A 16,002-nucleotide genomic window follows, 5' to 3' on the forward strand; every position below is an offset into this window, starting at 1 on the left:
TAAGCCAGTAATTTATGGTTAAATGGGGCTTTATTGAAAAATTAAGCTTTCAGCTCAAAATTTATCACAGCTCAGCTGGCATGCGTAAAATTTGGGAAAGTTTCGAAACAAAAAAGCTAACTGATTCAGCCAGAAGCTGATTTAATCAACCAAGAAGAGAGAGTAGGCATCACTAAATGTACCCCCCGCAACATCCGGTTTCGGTGAACGGTTTGTTTGCGTACCAGAACGCCCGGTTCGAAGAGCAGCACTAAAGTGGTCGTGAATGTTTTTATGGCACATCGTTGAGGCTACTTTCAACCTTCAACCTACGACGGACGTAACAGGAGCCCCCAATCAAGTCGACGCCCCCAACGATAGTGACGCCTTCTTGTGCAGGACGAGGACGCCCGTCAATTCTGTTGCCACTTTACGGCTTATTAACTCTAATCTGAATCAACATTCATCATGGCACTTTAGTGGGTGAATTGATATGGTATATTAGAGCGTGGGCCGTGGAAAAATCAACTAAGCACAAATTACTGCTAGCAAACTGGAGTCACTCACTGTGATTTGTTTGATGATTGCGCAAAGTGTTTGAAATGTCTATGTTCTGCAAGTTAAAAAAAATAAAAATCATAAATCAAATTATTTCGTGTCCTAAAGCTTGATTGTTGAGGCAATTGCAAACCTCTTTTTACACCTTAGCTTCCATCCACCCCGGGATTCGAACTGACGACCTTTGGATTGTTAGTCCAACTGCCTACCAGCGACTCCACCGAGACAGGACCCAGGGAGACGACTCCTACACCTGGACTGAGCTAACGACCTCTAGGTTAGACCGGGGCCAACATTTACTTCCCCTCCGATGGAAGGCGTGATCAGACAAATCTCGACTCGAAAATGCCACCGGGACCTTCTGGGATCAAATCCAGGCCGACTGGGTGAGAGGCAATCACGCTTACCCCAACACCGCGGATAAAAAAAATATTTTTCAAATTCAAAATAGTTTGGAAATACTTTAAATTATGGTACTGAAAAATAAAGAAACAGGAATTTTAAATTACAAGCCATGGATTAAAACTTTGAAGGATAATGTGCTGGAAAATGCACTAACAACAGGATCATAAGGTAGTTGCAATAATTTTTAAAGTTTATGTTCCTTGACTCTGGGAAAAGTCATGGAGGGGAGAGGGGACCAAAATTAAGAATATGCACACTCCTTTCAGCCTATGGGCAACAATGAGATACTTTGATTTTTCTTCATTAAACTTTTCAAAATCTATGTAAATCTTTCAAAACATGAGTTGAAAATTTTGTTTGTTGAGTTAACTTCATTTAACCAAAAATTAAAAGTTATTTGGTATAAATATATGAATTTAAAAAAAAATTCAATACTTTTTAGGATAACTTTTGTAAGTTAAAGTTTCGTATTGGCAAAATTGCTTAAAAATGTTCATGGCAAGTCATCTGCAAAGGAACAAAACAAAACCATGATGTTTTACTTGGAAAGTATTGGTTTTTGTAGAGTGTCTCTTTGTTCCTGCCAAGTGCGTCTACAATGCTGGAGTTTTTTTTTTTTTGAAAAAGTCCAATAAACCAAATTTTCAGTTTTGTGCTTTTTGGGTGTTTTTGAAACCACCGTGAGCCAGGGGTATTAAAAACACCTAAAAAGCAAAAACTGAAAATTTGGTTTATTAGACCTTTTCAAAAAAAAATTCCAGGATGAGACAGTTGATTAACTTTGGCTGCAGAGGGCGGATCGATTTCATATTTTGCTGTAAAAAATACAAAAATCGTTGAAAGTTAAACTGAAATTTCACAAAGTAAAATCAAAGGCTTGGTTACACTTCTTTAATTCACCATTTTTTATACAAGAGAAATCGTTTATACAAAGACGTTTTCACCTGTAATTTTAGAGTTTTTTTCAAGGTCTTATAATCATATGGCCTTATAAGACATTTCTTTTTAAATCAAGACTTGAGTTATATAAAGCTCAGTAAGAAGTGATTGGAAGTCTGTTTCCATTAAAAATTATGAAGTTTTTAGATAAAATACAGCTCCTGTTTTATTTGAGCCGTTTTTGAATGGGGTCGACATAAATTGGAAAAAAAACATTTACAGAGGCCTGGCGAAATTTTTAACCCATTTGATGCAAAACATTAAAAAAAACTCCCTTAATTTTTTTAAGAAACGAAACCGAGGAAAAAAATTGTTGACATAATACAAAAAATCTGATTTTTGAAAGCTGTCGATCTGGTAATGAGGCCGTTGCAATTATTTTCAAAGTTTATGGGGCCCCCTTCAAAGTTGTCCTGAATAATCAGGGGAAAAAATATTTTTTCGAAAAACATAAAATTTTAAAGGAACATTTAAGTTTAATCAACTGAAAACCAGTTAAAATACATTTCCAGCGTTTATAACCATATTCAGCATGTTTGAACTCCTTTGAAAACATTTTAAATTTTCATGAAATACCAATGCACAGTCCCACGAAAAGTTTTTTTTTTGCGGAAAAATATCCGTCAATACCTTGCTTGCTTGCTTTTTTTTTTAATAAAATCTCTCCTCTAATTGGCACAAAGCACAATTAAAACAGGTTAAAGTATCTGGATGTAACAGCACCTTCCATTTCAATAAGGACTGTGTTACAGATATGAGACTGCTTAATATCAGTAAAAATGGGTAACACGCGACCCACAAGATAACTCCTGATGGTTACAAGCAAACCCCAAATTATAAAAAAATTCGTATTTTTTGTTAATTTCTTGTTTTTTAACACCAAAATCGAGTTCTGCGACCGCATTTCAGTAAAAATTGTAATAGTTTATGGTGGTTCGATTATCCGAAGTGAATTTTTTTTCGATTAAAAGTACGTTTTTTCGTAATTCTGAGTACGCCAACAAATCGGGCGTCAAATTTCAGATAAAAGTCTCTTTGACATCAATTTTCCACATCATCACCATTTCAGGCTGCAAATTGTTGAAAAAAAAAAACACGTCTTTTTTCGAATGTTCAAAAATGGAAGGAGTCGTGCCGCCCCTCCGTCAAGAGATATCGAAAAATGGAGATCGTATCCGTGATCAAAGACAAAAGTAACAAAGTTCCATGGTACAACGGCTGTGTAAGTTGGCGGAGGATTACCCATAATGAAAAGTATTGATTTTCGATACAAGGACTGAAAACATTTATTTGAATGCTGAAAAGTAGAACTTTCCAGCCCTTGTTTTTATGTCGATATTTTTATTTTTTTATTTCAAAATTCCGAATGGCCTCGTCAGTCATAAAGTTTTGGCATCCTTGCCTAGATTTATAAATAAAAAATGACTTTCCTAAATAAAAAATAAGACCTCGTCACAATTTTCAGCTATTTTCCACATCAGTGATGGTATATAGGTGATATTTGGCTTTATTGAAAAGGTTTTAATCGAACAAATACCCAGAGCTTTAATCTCATTGATCTTTTATTATGCCACCGATAGGTAAAGGTTTTTTTTGTTTCTACAATAAACACCACGTGAATGTGAACAGAGCTTACTGATCTCTAAACAACGCCTAAAACCAACCAACCAACCAGCTGAATCCTGTTGTAAAACAAAGCCTTTTGCTTTCTATTTTCATGTTCAGGTTGTTCCTGCAGTCACCAGCTAATCCAGATTTACTGTACATCATATTTTTCTGCCACACACAACTAACTGTGACACTGCTGTTGGGATTAATATTTGGTAGCAAGGTGAGTACGCCATTCGTAAAACAAGAGAAGGGATTAAATTACTTTTTGCAGAATTGCATGCTTTTTTTATACAAAATTCTGTATAACTAATACAATTTAATGTAGGTAAATGCGACAATTCAACATGTTCCTCTAAACTTTTGACTCTAATTTCTTAAATCATAAAGGTTTTTAATAAAATGACAGTTCATACCAAGATTGTTATTTTTTGTTTATTACATTAAGGGGACTTGAGTTATTTACAATACGAGACAGTTAGGTAAATCTACCTGAAATAGTTTTTATTTGACATAACTTGAATTGATTGTATACTTTTTTGTCAGGTTTTACGTTTAACTAAACGAATGATCATTTCAAAAGAAAAACAAAGCCCCTCAAAGCAAAAGCAATTTACTTTGCACTTATCAACGCTCAATTGAGCAAAAATCTTTTTGAAAGCGCCTCACAAAAATGCTTCGGTTTATGGTCATAAAAAATCCTTCAAACCCAAATGTTGAATGTAGCTTATATTTCAAAGCCGTACTCTAATCGTGATTGGATGTGACGGAAGACAAAAAAAAACTCTCGAATCAGGGCTCCAGGTGGCATCATTTATCCTTTTTTTTCATTTTAATGTTCCTAGAATGGCCAGCTGACGGTGATGATGTTTTCGTTTTTGTTTCACGAAATGTTGGCGGCTCCAGAAAAACAAGAAAAAATGTATAAAACAAAAAAGAATAATGTTATTTTTGGTTCTTGTTGATGTACAGTCAACGAACGTCAAAATTTTATCACGGTTGTCATTATTTAGAGTCGTCACGGCTGAAAAGGGTAAAAAATGTCCTATTTTCATAACGGCCACACCACGTGGGTTGTGGAGGGGGAAGGCCACTCGAGATTTAACGTCATTCCGGTTGAAAGCGTTTTTTTGGTCTTATTTCGGGCAAACAAATGGGTCATCAGCCACATGTTGAACAATGAGTTTTGTTTTTTAATGGCGGTTCGCTCATCTGGCCGGGAGTGTTGTTTACGATGTGGCACGTTGTAACTTTTCGTTGCCAAATGAGACATCGGGGAAACTTTTTGAATGCATAACGATCGTGATAATCGTGCTTTTGTGAGAATTTGGGATGGAATCCTTTTTTTCCTGACCTTCTATGCTGAAATAAACAAGATATTATGAGATTACATCAAATTTCATAAAATTGGGATTCTACGGCATATAACAACAAAGTGATAATCTTTGGAAAATAATTCCACAAAGTATACTCAAAACATGAGATTTACAGAGTTAGAATGACCTGAAGTTACAAAGTAAAACAGCATGGTGTTTGACTATCACTTTTATGATGTTGTCTTTACCAATCGCTATAGAATTTTAAGAGATGTTATGGTGGCTCAAACTCAACAAAAAAATAAAAATATTTTATAATATTTTTGAAGTATCAGAAAACCTTTCAAATATGCTGATACCAACTCAGGACCCTCTTCCTCCCCACAAACTTGGACGTAATTATTGAATGGCACTCGAATCCTCTGGATCAGGTAACGTTTAAAAACCATTGAAACCCATTGCATCTCCTAGTAGCAACCGGGCACCCTTGGCTATAAATAGAACAAACAATATCCTTTGCACATTGTGCATTCAGCTGTGGCATGCAGGTGGTGCAATACAGTGAACATTTTATTCAATTGTCATGTTTGCGCACGGTTGGTTGGAATCGGGAGGACCTTACAGCTGTAGCGGAACCAGAAATATATCTCCGGTACACTCGGCAAAATGTAAATTCCACTGCTTTTGCTGGTAGCCTACGAATATCCTAGGAAACTTACCACATAAACATCCTTTGGTGTAGAATAAAAAAAAAACAGAACAAAAACAAAACCTAATATATGTTTTCACAAATCCAGCGAGCCGTTTTTCTCACTATTTCGGCTTTCTACCCCAACTTGTATCATAGACAAACATACGTTAATCATTGATCAAATTTATTAAAAGAAGTAATTGATACCCCTCACTACAGCATTCAAGTTGTGAAGAGTTTAAGTAACAGTCAAACGCGTGTAAATTAGCCATGGTGGGTTTCTTATCATTTGAATTGACCGTTAAATTTTTGATCGATGGATTTTGAAATAGATTTATGTCTGTTTGTCTGTGCTTGTATTGTTTCGCACAGTTTCATCCGGCATTCTTTTTTTTTCTTTTCTCTTTCCATGTATCGCCATTTCGCCACGTACGCCTCCCTCTCACCCTACCCAACGAATAGGTTTACCTCGTTTTCCGAGGTGGTGGCAAGCACCAGGACGATTCGACAGGACTCGGCATCAAACCATCTGGCGCAAAATTCATTAGCCGCACCCACAACCGAGGGTTTGCGAACGCGAGCAGCGTCACCACGTCCACGGCACAACTTGGCGGAAATATCGGTAAGTGACTTCCTTCCCCCCCCCCCCCCACCCCGCCCACTTTACGAGTACAAACATATCGTCACACGAGTGCGATATTGTCACATGTTGATTTAAGATCAACTTATTGTACACCTCAAAATCTTCTACATCTAATCAAAACTTATGTTCTCGTTAAATCGTCGTGATCGTGCTATCATGTTGTAAATTTTTACGTTTAAGTGCATTTAACGGAATTTTGTCGGATATTGTTCCTGGAGTACCAGTTTCAAAAATTAATAATACTAATAAATAAACGTAACATGGAGAATACAGATTGCACATCTTTAAATGTTCACAAATTCCATTACCATTAAATGCAATATTTCAGCGTTTCGATGGTTTCCTTTTTCATTTGCTTTTTTCATAATTGCGTTTTTAACTTGATTTTATCGAAAGAGCTAAACATGTCTAAACATGATCAAACTTTTATGCAACATAAGACGCCCGATTTGAAAGCATTCTCTAAATTTCGAAAAAAAGCATTTTTCGTCAAATATTGAAAAACCGTACTTGGGGCAAAGGTGCGTATTATGCGAGGCTAAGTGAATTTTTAGTTAAATTGTGTGTAAAAGTTTTAACTTTTACAAACTTAAAACTTTTCATCAAGTTTTCGATTGAGGGTTTTTTACCCCAAATGAAGATAATTTTATGGCATAGTTACTTATTAAATTTAAGTGGTACTTATATAACTATAGTTTGATTTTTAGGGTTAAAAACCTTACCATTTTCGCATAAGTTGTAGTTTTTGATCCGATTTTGGTAGAAATGCTATTTTTAATGATTTTAAATCAATACCATCAGAAATAAAAGTTATCCAATTTGTTTGATTTTTTTAATACAAAAGTGTATGGAAATTTCAGTGCGCACCTTTGCTCTGCAAATTTCTTTTTAGGAAAAATTATGGCAAAAAATAAGAAGAAGAGGAATTTCAAAAATTCTTTAAGCGTTAGAATGTAATTTTGCCGGTGCATAGAAAAGAAATATCAGGAGATTATATTATAAAAGTCCACCCCATAGCATCGTAACTCGTAAGCCATCGAAATTTTCATGAGATTCACATTTTTAAATGTAAAATTACTCAACAATGAGGTAATATTCAACCAACCAAAATTTCAACCTTACTAGAGGATATTTTTGCATTCCCTGATATTTGATGCACTAGAATGTTGCTGATGCATTATATCTGTTTATTCGGCTAAGTTAATTGAAACAATGCTAGGTTGCTCTGCCGCTTTAATCTAATCCGTCCAATATGTAAAAAGTGAGGGCTGTGAGTAGCCCAAAAAAGTTTCACAATTTTTTTCATTCTAAACCAACATTTTCTATATCATTTTTCAAACATTTTTGACAAAGAACTTTGTCCTAAGGGCACTGTCTACGGGTGTCAATCCAAAATTTCGCGAAGCGAAAGTGTAACGATTTGTGTAATTGTTTAAACGCTTATATCTTCCACCCAATTCAAGCAATCTGCATGCTTTATCCACCAAACGAAAGGGGAAGTCTTAAATTGCAAGAAGACTATTTCACAAAGTTGACCAAACTTTGTTAAAGTATTCAAAAGTTAAGATGAAAATAAAAAATGAAAGCAGGAAAAATACCGGCTGCTGATTGGCTGAGAGCACTTAGCAAATTTTGCCTTCTCTCCTGTTTTCGTGGAACTGTCACGCGAGAATGTTGCACCACTGTTGCCACATTTCATGCGAACTATTTAAGCTAACAGATAGCCTCAGAAAAATTCAGTGCCTGACGAGGTTTCGACAAAGGCGGATCCACGGTGGTAATTTTATTGCTCACACGCACACACCCACGCACACATTGAAAGACACAGTTTGTGCAGTAAATTGGGAGGAATTCTGTTCTTATGAAGATTGTAAGGACGGTCACCAGACCAGAATGATTTGGGGCAATGGGCCTGGGACCACATTTATAGTATATTGGCCACACCCGGAGTGGCCAGTGCCCTGGGGAAGGTTCTACCGGGGGGACATTAATCGAACCATACGACTTAGGGCAATATGGGTATCAAAATTCGTGGTTTTTGAAACTGGTAATGAAAATGGCCATTTTGACTGGATTGGCCACACCCGGAGTGGCCAGTGCCCTGGGGAAGGTTCTACCGGGGGGACATTAATCGAACCATACGACTTGGGGCAATATGGGTATCAAAATTCATGGTTTTGGAAACTGGTAATGAAAATGGCAATTTTGACTGGATTGGCCACACCCGGAGTGGCCAGTGTCCTCGGGAAGGTTCTACCGGGGGGACATTAATCGAACCATACGACTTGGGCAACATGGGAATCCAAATTCATGGTTTTTGAAACTGGTAATGAAAATGGCCATTTTGACCGGATTGGCCGCACCCGGAGTGGCCAGTGCCCTCGGGAAGGTTCTACCGGGGGGACATTAATCGAACCATACGACTTAGGGCAATATGGGTATCAAAATTCATGGTTTTTGAAACTGGTAATGAAAATGGCCATTTTGACCGGATTGGCCACACCCGGAGTGGCCATTGCCTTTAAGAAAGGTCTTCCCAGGGGGACATTTACCGAACTATACGATTTGGGGTAATATGGGTATCAAAATTGCCCCAAGTCGTATGGTTCGAAAACCATGAATTTTGATACCCATATTGCCCAAGTCGTATGGTTCGATTAATGTCCCCCTGGTAGAACCTTTCCCAGGGCACTGACCACTCTGGGTGTGGCCAATCCGGTCAAAATGGCCATTTTCATTACAAGTTTAAAAAACCATGAATTTTGATACCCATATTGCCCCAAGTCGTATGTTTTGATTAATGTCCCCCCCCCCCCCCGGTAGAACCTTCCCCAGGGCACTGGCCACTCCGGGTGTGGCCAATCCGATCCGGGTGTGGCCAATCCGGTTAAAATGGCCATTTTCATTACCAGTTTAAAAAACCATGAATTTTGATACCCATATTGCCCCAAGTCGTAGGGTTCGATTAATGTCCCCCTGGTAGAACCTTTCCCAGGGCCCTGACCACTCCGGGTGTGGCCAATCCGGTCAAAATGGCCATTTTCATTACCAGTTTCAAAAACCATGAATTTTAATACCCATATTGCCTCAAGTCGAATAGTTCGATTAATGTCCCTCCGGGAAGATCTTCCTCCAAGGCAATGGCCACTGCGGGTGTGGCCAATATCTTACCAATGTGGTCCCAATCGCAATCCTTACAATCTTCATAAGAACAGAATTCCTCCCAATTTGGTGTACAAACTGTGTCTTTCAATGTTTTCGTGTGCGTGTGTGTGTGTGAGCAATAAAATTACCACCGTGGATCCGCTTTTGTCGAAACCTCGTAAGGCACTGAATTTTTCTGAGGCTATCTGTTAGCTTAAATAGTTCGCATGAAATGTGGCAACATGGTGCAAATTTTGCCTCCTCTCCTGTTTTCGTGGAATTGTCACGCGAGAATGTTGCACCACTGTTGCCACATTTCATGCGAACTATTTAAGCTAACAGATAGCCTCAGAAAAATTCAGTGCCTTACGAGGTTTCGACAAAAGCGGATCCACGGTGGTAATTTTATTGCTCACACACACACGCGCACACATTGAAAGACACAGTTTGTGCAGTAAATTGGGAGGAATTCTGTTCTTATGAAGATTGTAAGGACGGTCACCGGACCAGAATGATTTGGGGCAATGGGCTTGGGACCACATTTATAGGATATTGGCCACACCCGGAGTGGCAAGTGCCCTGGGGAAGGTTCAACCGGGGGGACATTAATCGAACCATACGACTTGGGGCAATATGGGTATCAAAATTCATGGTTTTGGAAACTGGTAATGAAAATGGCCATTTTGACTGGATTGGCCACACCCGGAGTGGCCAGTGCCCTCGGGAAGGTTCTACCGGGGGGACATTAATCGAACCATACGACTTGGGGCAATATGGGTATCAAAATTCATGGTTTTGGAAACTGGTAATGAAAATGGCCATTTTGACTGGATTGGCCACACCCGGAGTGGCCAGTGCCCTCGGGAAGGTTCTACCGGGGGGACATTAATCGAACTATTCGACTTGGGGCAATATGGGTATCAAAATTCATGGTTTTTGATACTGGACATGAAAATTACCATTTTGATTGGACATTTTCCGAACCATACTTGTTTTGGCAATTCATTTCCACAGAGGTGCCAAAGATTGAAAACATTTAATAGGAATAAATTATTTAGGATTAAATACATAGGCAATGTTTTAAAAATATAAAACAAAAAAAGGATATTAGAATATTATTATTATATAAGTTCTTTGTCATATTGGTCATGTAGAACATAACCACCTGCACCTTTTTTTTTCAATTTCAGCCTTGAAAAACACCATTAACGTTAATTTGATTTAAAAAACTTACAATTTGGAGGTAAACTTGTGGCATTTTCAACAAGAGACCGACTTGACTTTATTTGCCCATCAATTAAGGCAGGTTAGTCATGGTATCAAGATAGGCTTGCACATTTACTCCAAAAGTTCAACCTGGTTCAACTGTCCTTTCCAGGTTTGTTTTGGTAGTTTTCCAAATAAATAATGATCACCAACTGATAAAAAAATGTATTTCAGATTTTGATAGGATTCCTAGATATCTAAATAAGACCATCAACGACACCAGAAATTGTTAAAATACTACAGAGGCGAATTACATATGAATGCAAATCTCAACTGGTAAACCCTTGAAATTAATTAAAAAAAAAAAAAATAACTCAGCATATCGGAGGTGATTTTTTTTCAGAACCAGGATCAAACCTCTTTAATCAAGACAAAATAGGTACATACCTAATTGCATGGTATATTAGACATAACGGTATGCATTTTTTCCATCCAAACATAACATAATAATGATATTTTTAAGCATTAAGTATTCTTAAAGGCCAATTCATTAGAATTGATACAATTTTGCATCCACTCAAACGATTTGCGAGACATTTCTATTTGAGGAACTGACCTGCTCTTATTTTGCATATGGGACAGCACGAAAGTTATATTTATTTTGGAATTTTTGGAACAATCATTATTTTTTTTTATTCAATAGGCTACAAAAACATGTAAAAACAAGACTTTTTTCATTTCATTTTTGACAAAGACACATATGGGACGGACTACATTGGAGCGGCAGTGCTGGAGTTACTAGATAATGTAAAAGCATTTTGAGAAGAAAATCTATGCAGCTGATGTCGTTTGACCTGGTCGCAGGCCAGTCGGCTTTGGATGGAATGTTTGCCAAGCAGTGCATTAATTAAATTTGTATTTGCGTTTTTCTGGACGTTACTGGATCGCCGTATTTCATCAAAATGCAATCATAGAAACCAGTTTACATTTCATTAGGGTCAGCTTTAGAGAGAATAGTTAATTGCTGATTCTGCCAGGAAACTGGATTGCGTTTTCAGTTCAAACCCGAAAGCATAGTGCACCTTTTCCGTGTCTTGTCGAAACGGTTCAGTTTATTTAGTTTAGTTTGAAAACATTAACATCACCATTTCACCTATCCAATTTGGCATATCTTTTCCCTCTCTTTCAGTGAACGAAGGTCGCTTGACGGAAGAGGAAGCCACGGAAGAGATCAAGCAGCTGTACAACCAGCTTCAGCGGCTTTACGATCGGATACCGCAGCGGGGGACGGCCATAGCGACGCTGGCTGCCCTGATGGAGACCTGCAAGAATGTCTCGCTCAAGCCTCCCCCGACGGTAGTGCCCAAGGCGATAATGCCCGCTCCGCAGGAGAATGGCCTTATCCGGGTGGACAAGAGCACCAACACTAACAGTATCCCGAACGGGAAATTCGGGAGCAACACCCGAATCACCATCACCGATGACTCTGACCACCACCTCAACAACAACCATCGTTCGATAGACAATAGTAGCAACTTTAATCTGGACAGTCTCCAGCTGAAGTGCATGTGCAGTGAGGAGGAAGTTCTGGACGGGGAGCCAAAATGTGAGTGCCACAAGGGAGGTGCGGCCGAGGTGCCCTCCTGTACCAATACCGTTAGAAGTAGTTGTAAGTCTAGTGTTTGCTGTGATAGTGGACGGCGAGAGCTACAGCAGGAGGAGCCGGGCGGGGAGCGGTCCAAATCGTTACTGGTGAAGCGAAACTCGGAACTGATGTTGAACAGTAGCAGTAGTAGTAGTTGTTGTCGGGACGGATCCGGTCGGAACGGTTCCGCCCGCCAACCGGTCAGCGGAGGAGCATCCTGTAGCAGTAAGTTTAGCGAATTGTGTCCGAAAAACTTTGAATCATGTGATAACCTGTTGCATCAACAGCAAAAACAAAGACAGAAACAAACTTCCTGTGGTGATAGCATAGATAATCATTCCAATCGGCGCCCGCTTCCGGGAGAAAGCGGTCTGGTGACGACGGCCTCCTCCCTCAGTGTGGACGAGAACAACTTCCGGAACGTCAATCTGGAAAACTTTAACAAGCTGTACGCCAGCCACAACAACAAGATAGATAGTCTGAAAGAAAATTTCCTAATGCGAACGGCGCTGACGACCGCGCTCCACAATCTGGAAAACGAAAATCGCTCGCGGGGCCATCGGAACACCCACGGTGAACCGTCCGCCGCCGCTTCTTCCTGCCAGTGCACCGTTCCGAACCCGTCGTGCAGTACCTGTGGACGGCCGTCCTCGTCGTCAGCGGCCACGGTACAGTCTGCCGGAAACAGTGCCAGCGAAAGTATCAGCAGCGCGGACGCGTCCTCGTCGGCAACGGCCACCGAAGCCAACGGCGGGTCCACGGGACGCGACCCGGCCAAAAAGAAAAAGTCGCCCGAGAAAAGGTTAGTTATCGATCTGAACGACCGGTCAAAGTACACCGAAGAAGTGTCCGTTTGAGATTACTAGAACCAGTAGATTGCGGATATATTTACAGCACTATTTTTAAGTCACTCGAATCGACAAAAAAGGACAACCTATAGTATTATTAATGATGATAAAAAAGCTAAACTAATTGGAAACACATCTATTCTATAAACTTTTTGATATTGACAGATGATCTTAAAGGTTTATACACAGTTAAACTATTGCAAAGATGATTTATATAACAATCAGAACAATCAAAATGCTTTAATTCTGTTTTTGTTCATTTTTAAGTTTTACTTATCCTATTTTTTACATAAATGCAACTAGCGAACAGTCACGGTGCCTGAAATAAAGTTCAAGGCATGGACGGGGTATTTGAATGGTAACACTGAGTGGCTGCCATGATCGAATTTTCGGAGCAACCGTCAGTAAACGTACAATAAGTTGAAACGAATGAAGCCAAGCTCAGCACTCAAGCAGCAGCCCGCCACGAAGGATCGTGTTTTCGTTTTTCTGTCATTTTCATTCTATCATTCCGTTTTCTTACTTGTTTGATACCGTGTAGAGAGTCCTAGACCTTTAAAAAACGGTTCAAATCCAAGCGAAACTTGTTCGGGGAAACCGTGGAGATTTCCCCTTATCCCCTCAAAAAAGGAGAACATCAATTCCCGTCTTTCAAATCCCTTTCTTTGTCTCTGGTGCACGGTGGAGATTGGAGCGGCCGGCAATGGACGTCTGTCGTGGTGGTGAGAATCTGGTTCAGGTTCTATTCCCAATTTGGGCATAGCCATACCATCACATGGTGAAATTCAGTCTGCAAACCGTTAAAATCGTCGTCTCCTAGCGAAGCGAAGTGTACTGTGAGGAAAAGAGAAGTTGTAACAGCGGGGTTTTATTGGCTTGATTGGCTTGAGGCTTTATTGAAGGACTCAGTACAAATCCAAAAGTTACGGTAATTATAAACCAAAAATCGGTGCTACCATCACTTGACTAAAGAAGAAAAATAAAAATAAATTTGATTCTTTTCATTGCACGCCAGGTTATAATCGAAAAGGAAATGGCCCCATCAATTGTAATTCCGAGCACGGAGGTAAAAATGCCATTGACAGCACACACCGGTCGCAATATTCAAATTGTCAACCATTTTGGCCTCGCTTTCCCCTTAAACACACCACGCTGTCTCCGGCAATTGGTTGCAATCAAAACAAACTCTGATTAGGGTTTTTGAATATATTAGACCCAAAAGCACAATTCGAATCAGGCTTACGCCCATTTGGAGACCTGACAAGCTCACGGTTATTTTTCGGATGCTCGGAAAAAAAGTGGAAAACGTACCCGGCGTTATTTCCATGAAAGGAAAAAGTTAATCCACATTGCAATGCCTACGGAAAAGAGGCAGAAAAGTACTTCCTCCCGAAATTGTGGTGGGGGAAGGTGTAATAAAAATCGATTTCCCGAGAATCGTAAAATGAAACAAAATAGCTTCACTTGGTGGCGGTTATGAAGCCGTACAGGGGGAATAAAGTGACGGGTTTCCCTCGCCCGTTTCACATTCACAGTCTGGAAGAAAAACCCTTGGAGAACGATTCCGTGGCAAAGTGCCTCTCGGTAATAGCGTCAACCGTACGGAAATTTTCGAAGCAAGATAGAGGAAAATTTGTCGAAAATTTCCTCGGCGATGGTATTTACATGAAAGTCCTACGGCTGATTTGATACTTGAGCTACATGAGCCAGCTTTGTGAATAACGTCATGATTCGTACAGGTGCAGCCCATTAGGCGCCACTTGTTGGCTCTTGCAGCCTTCACTTTGGCCATGTTTAACCGCAAGGATTGCCCTTCTTTCCGGCAATGACCGTGATTTTTTTTTTCATTTAACTCGGATTTGTGGTGATCTGCCGGGTACAGTAGCAGCGGCAGACAAGATTTCGCAGCTGAGATTAAAATGTCTTAGACGGCCCTATATTGGGCTTACTTAGTACTGCTCCCATCAATTTAGGAATTTTGTCACAAAAGGGCTAAACCCACTACTTTCAAAGCTCTCCATTGTCACTTTAATTTTAAAATTGTTAGAATCATCCTAGTTCTGCCACATCGATCGGAAAGTGTATTAGTCCTAAGTTATGAACATTTTCCCTAAGTGAATTTGAATTTGCTTTTATAGATTTGGTTCGGGTATCCTCGAAAAAGCTTGCAATTTTGAAGTTCCCCGAGCATGGGTAAATAACAAGGGAAATGCGTAATAATACCTTTCTCTGGTATCAATACCAAATTTTGGTATTCCTGGACCCTTAAAAATTTGTCTTAAGGATTATGCAAGAGCAAAATGTGGTATCATACCAATTTAAGGTATTGTTTTAATATTGCAAAATTGCAGAATTTGTCAATGGTCGAACACCACATTTTGGTATTATTTTGGTATTACAGTATTTTATCAAATTCCTCTGAAACTATGGGAAAATTTTGACCAATTTTGACAAAATAATTAATTTTGCGCTAAAATGATGTCTCAAAGCGAATGCTTTCATTGAAAACCGAAAATTTCAAACTTGATTTTAAACATTTTTGATATACCCCCTACAGAAATGACTTGAAATTGTGGAAAATTTTCTAAGTCAGGATGGCACATTTTGGTATTATTTTGGTATTAAAGTGTTTTATCAAATTCCTCTGAAACTATGGGAAAATTTTGACCAATTTTGACAAAATAATTAATTTTGCGCTAAAACGAGGTCTCAAAGCGAATGCTTTCATTGAAAACCGGAAATTTCAAACTTGATTTTAAACATTTTTGATATACCCCCTACAGAAATGACTTGAAATTGTGGAAAATTTTCTAAGTCAGGATGGCACATTTTGGTATTATTTTGGTATTAAGGTGTTTTATCAATTTCCTCTGAAACTATGGGAAAATTTTGACCAATTTTGACAAAATAATTAATTTTGCGCTAAAATGATGTCTCAAAGCGAATGCTTTCATTGAAAACCGGAAATTTCAAACTTGATTTTAAACATTTTTGATATACCCCCTACAGAAATGACTTGA

General features: G+C 39.0%; 1 protein-coding gene across 1 annotated transcript in view; it reads left to right on the forward strand.

Annotated features, from left to right (window-relative positions):
- LOC120430005 (uncharacterized) overlaps window positions 1-13,623 on the forward strand; it is a 238,338-nt gene extending 224,715 nt beyond the window's left edge. Inside the window, 3 exon segments of the mRNA XM_052709458.1 lie at window positions 3,607-3,712; window positions 5,959-6,118; window positions 11,679-13,623. Of these exon segments, the coding sequence (XP_052565418.1) occupies window positions 3,607-3,712; window positions 5,959-6,118; window positions 11,679-12,991 (1,579 nt within the window). The 3' untranslated portion in view covers window positions 12,992-13,623.
- The last annotated feature ends 2,379 nt before the right edge of the window (window positions 13,624-16,002 follow it).

This window comes from Culex pipiens, chromosome 3, assembly GCF_016801865.2.
Source record: "Culex pipiens pallens isolate TS chromosome 3, TS_CPP_V2, whole genome shotgun sequence".
Classification (NCBI taxonomy): domain Eukaryota; kingdom Metazoa; phylum Arthropoda; class Insecta; order Diptera; family Culicidae; genus Culex; species Culex pipiens.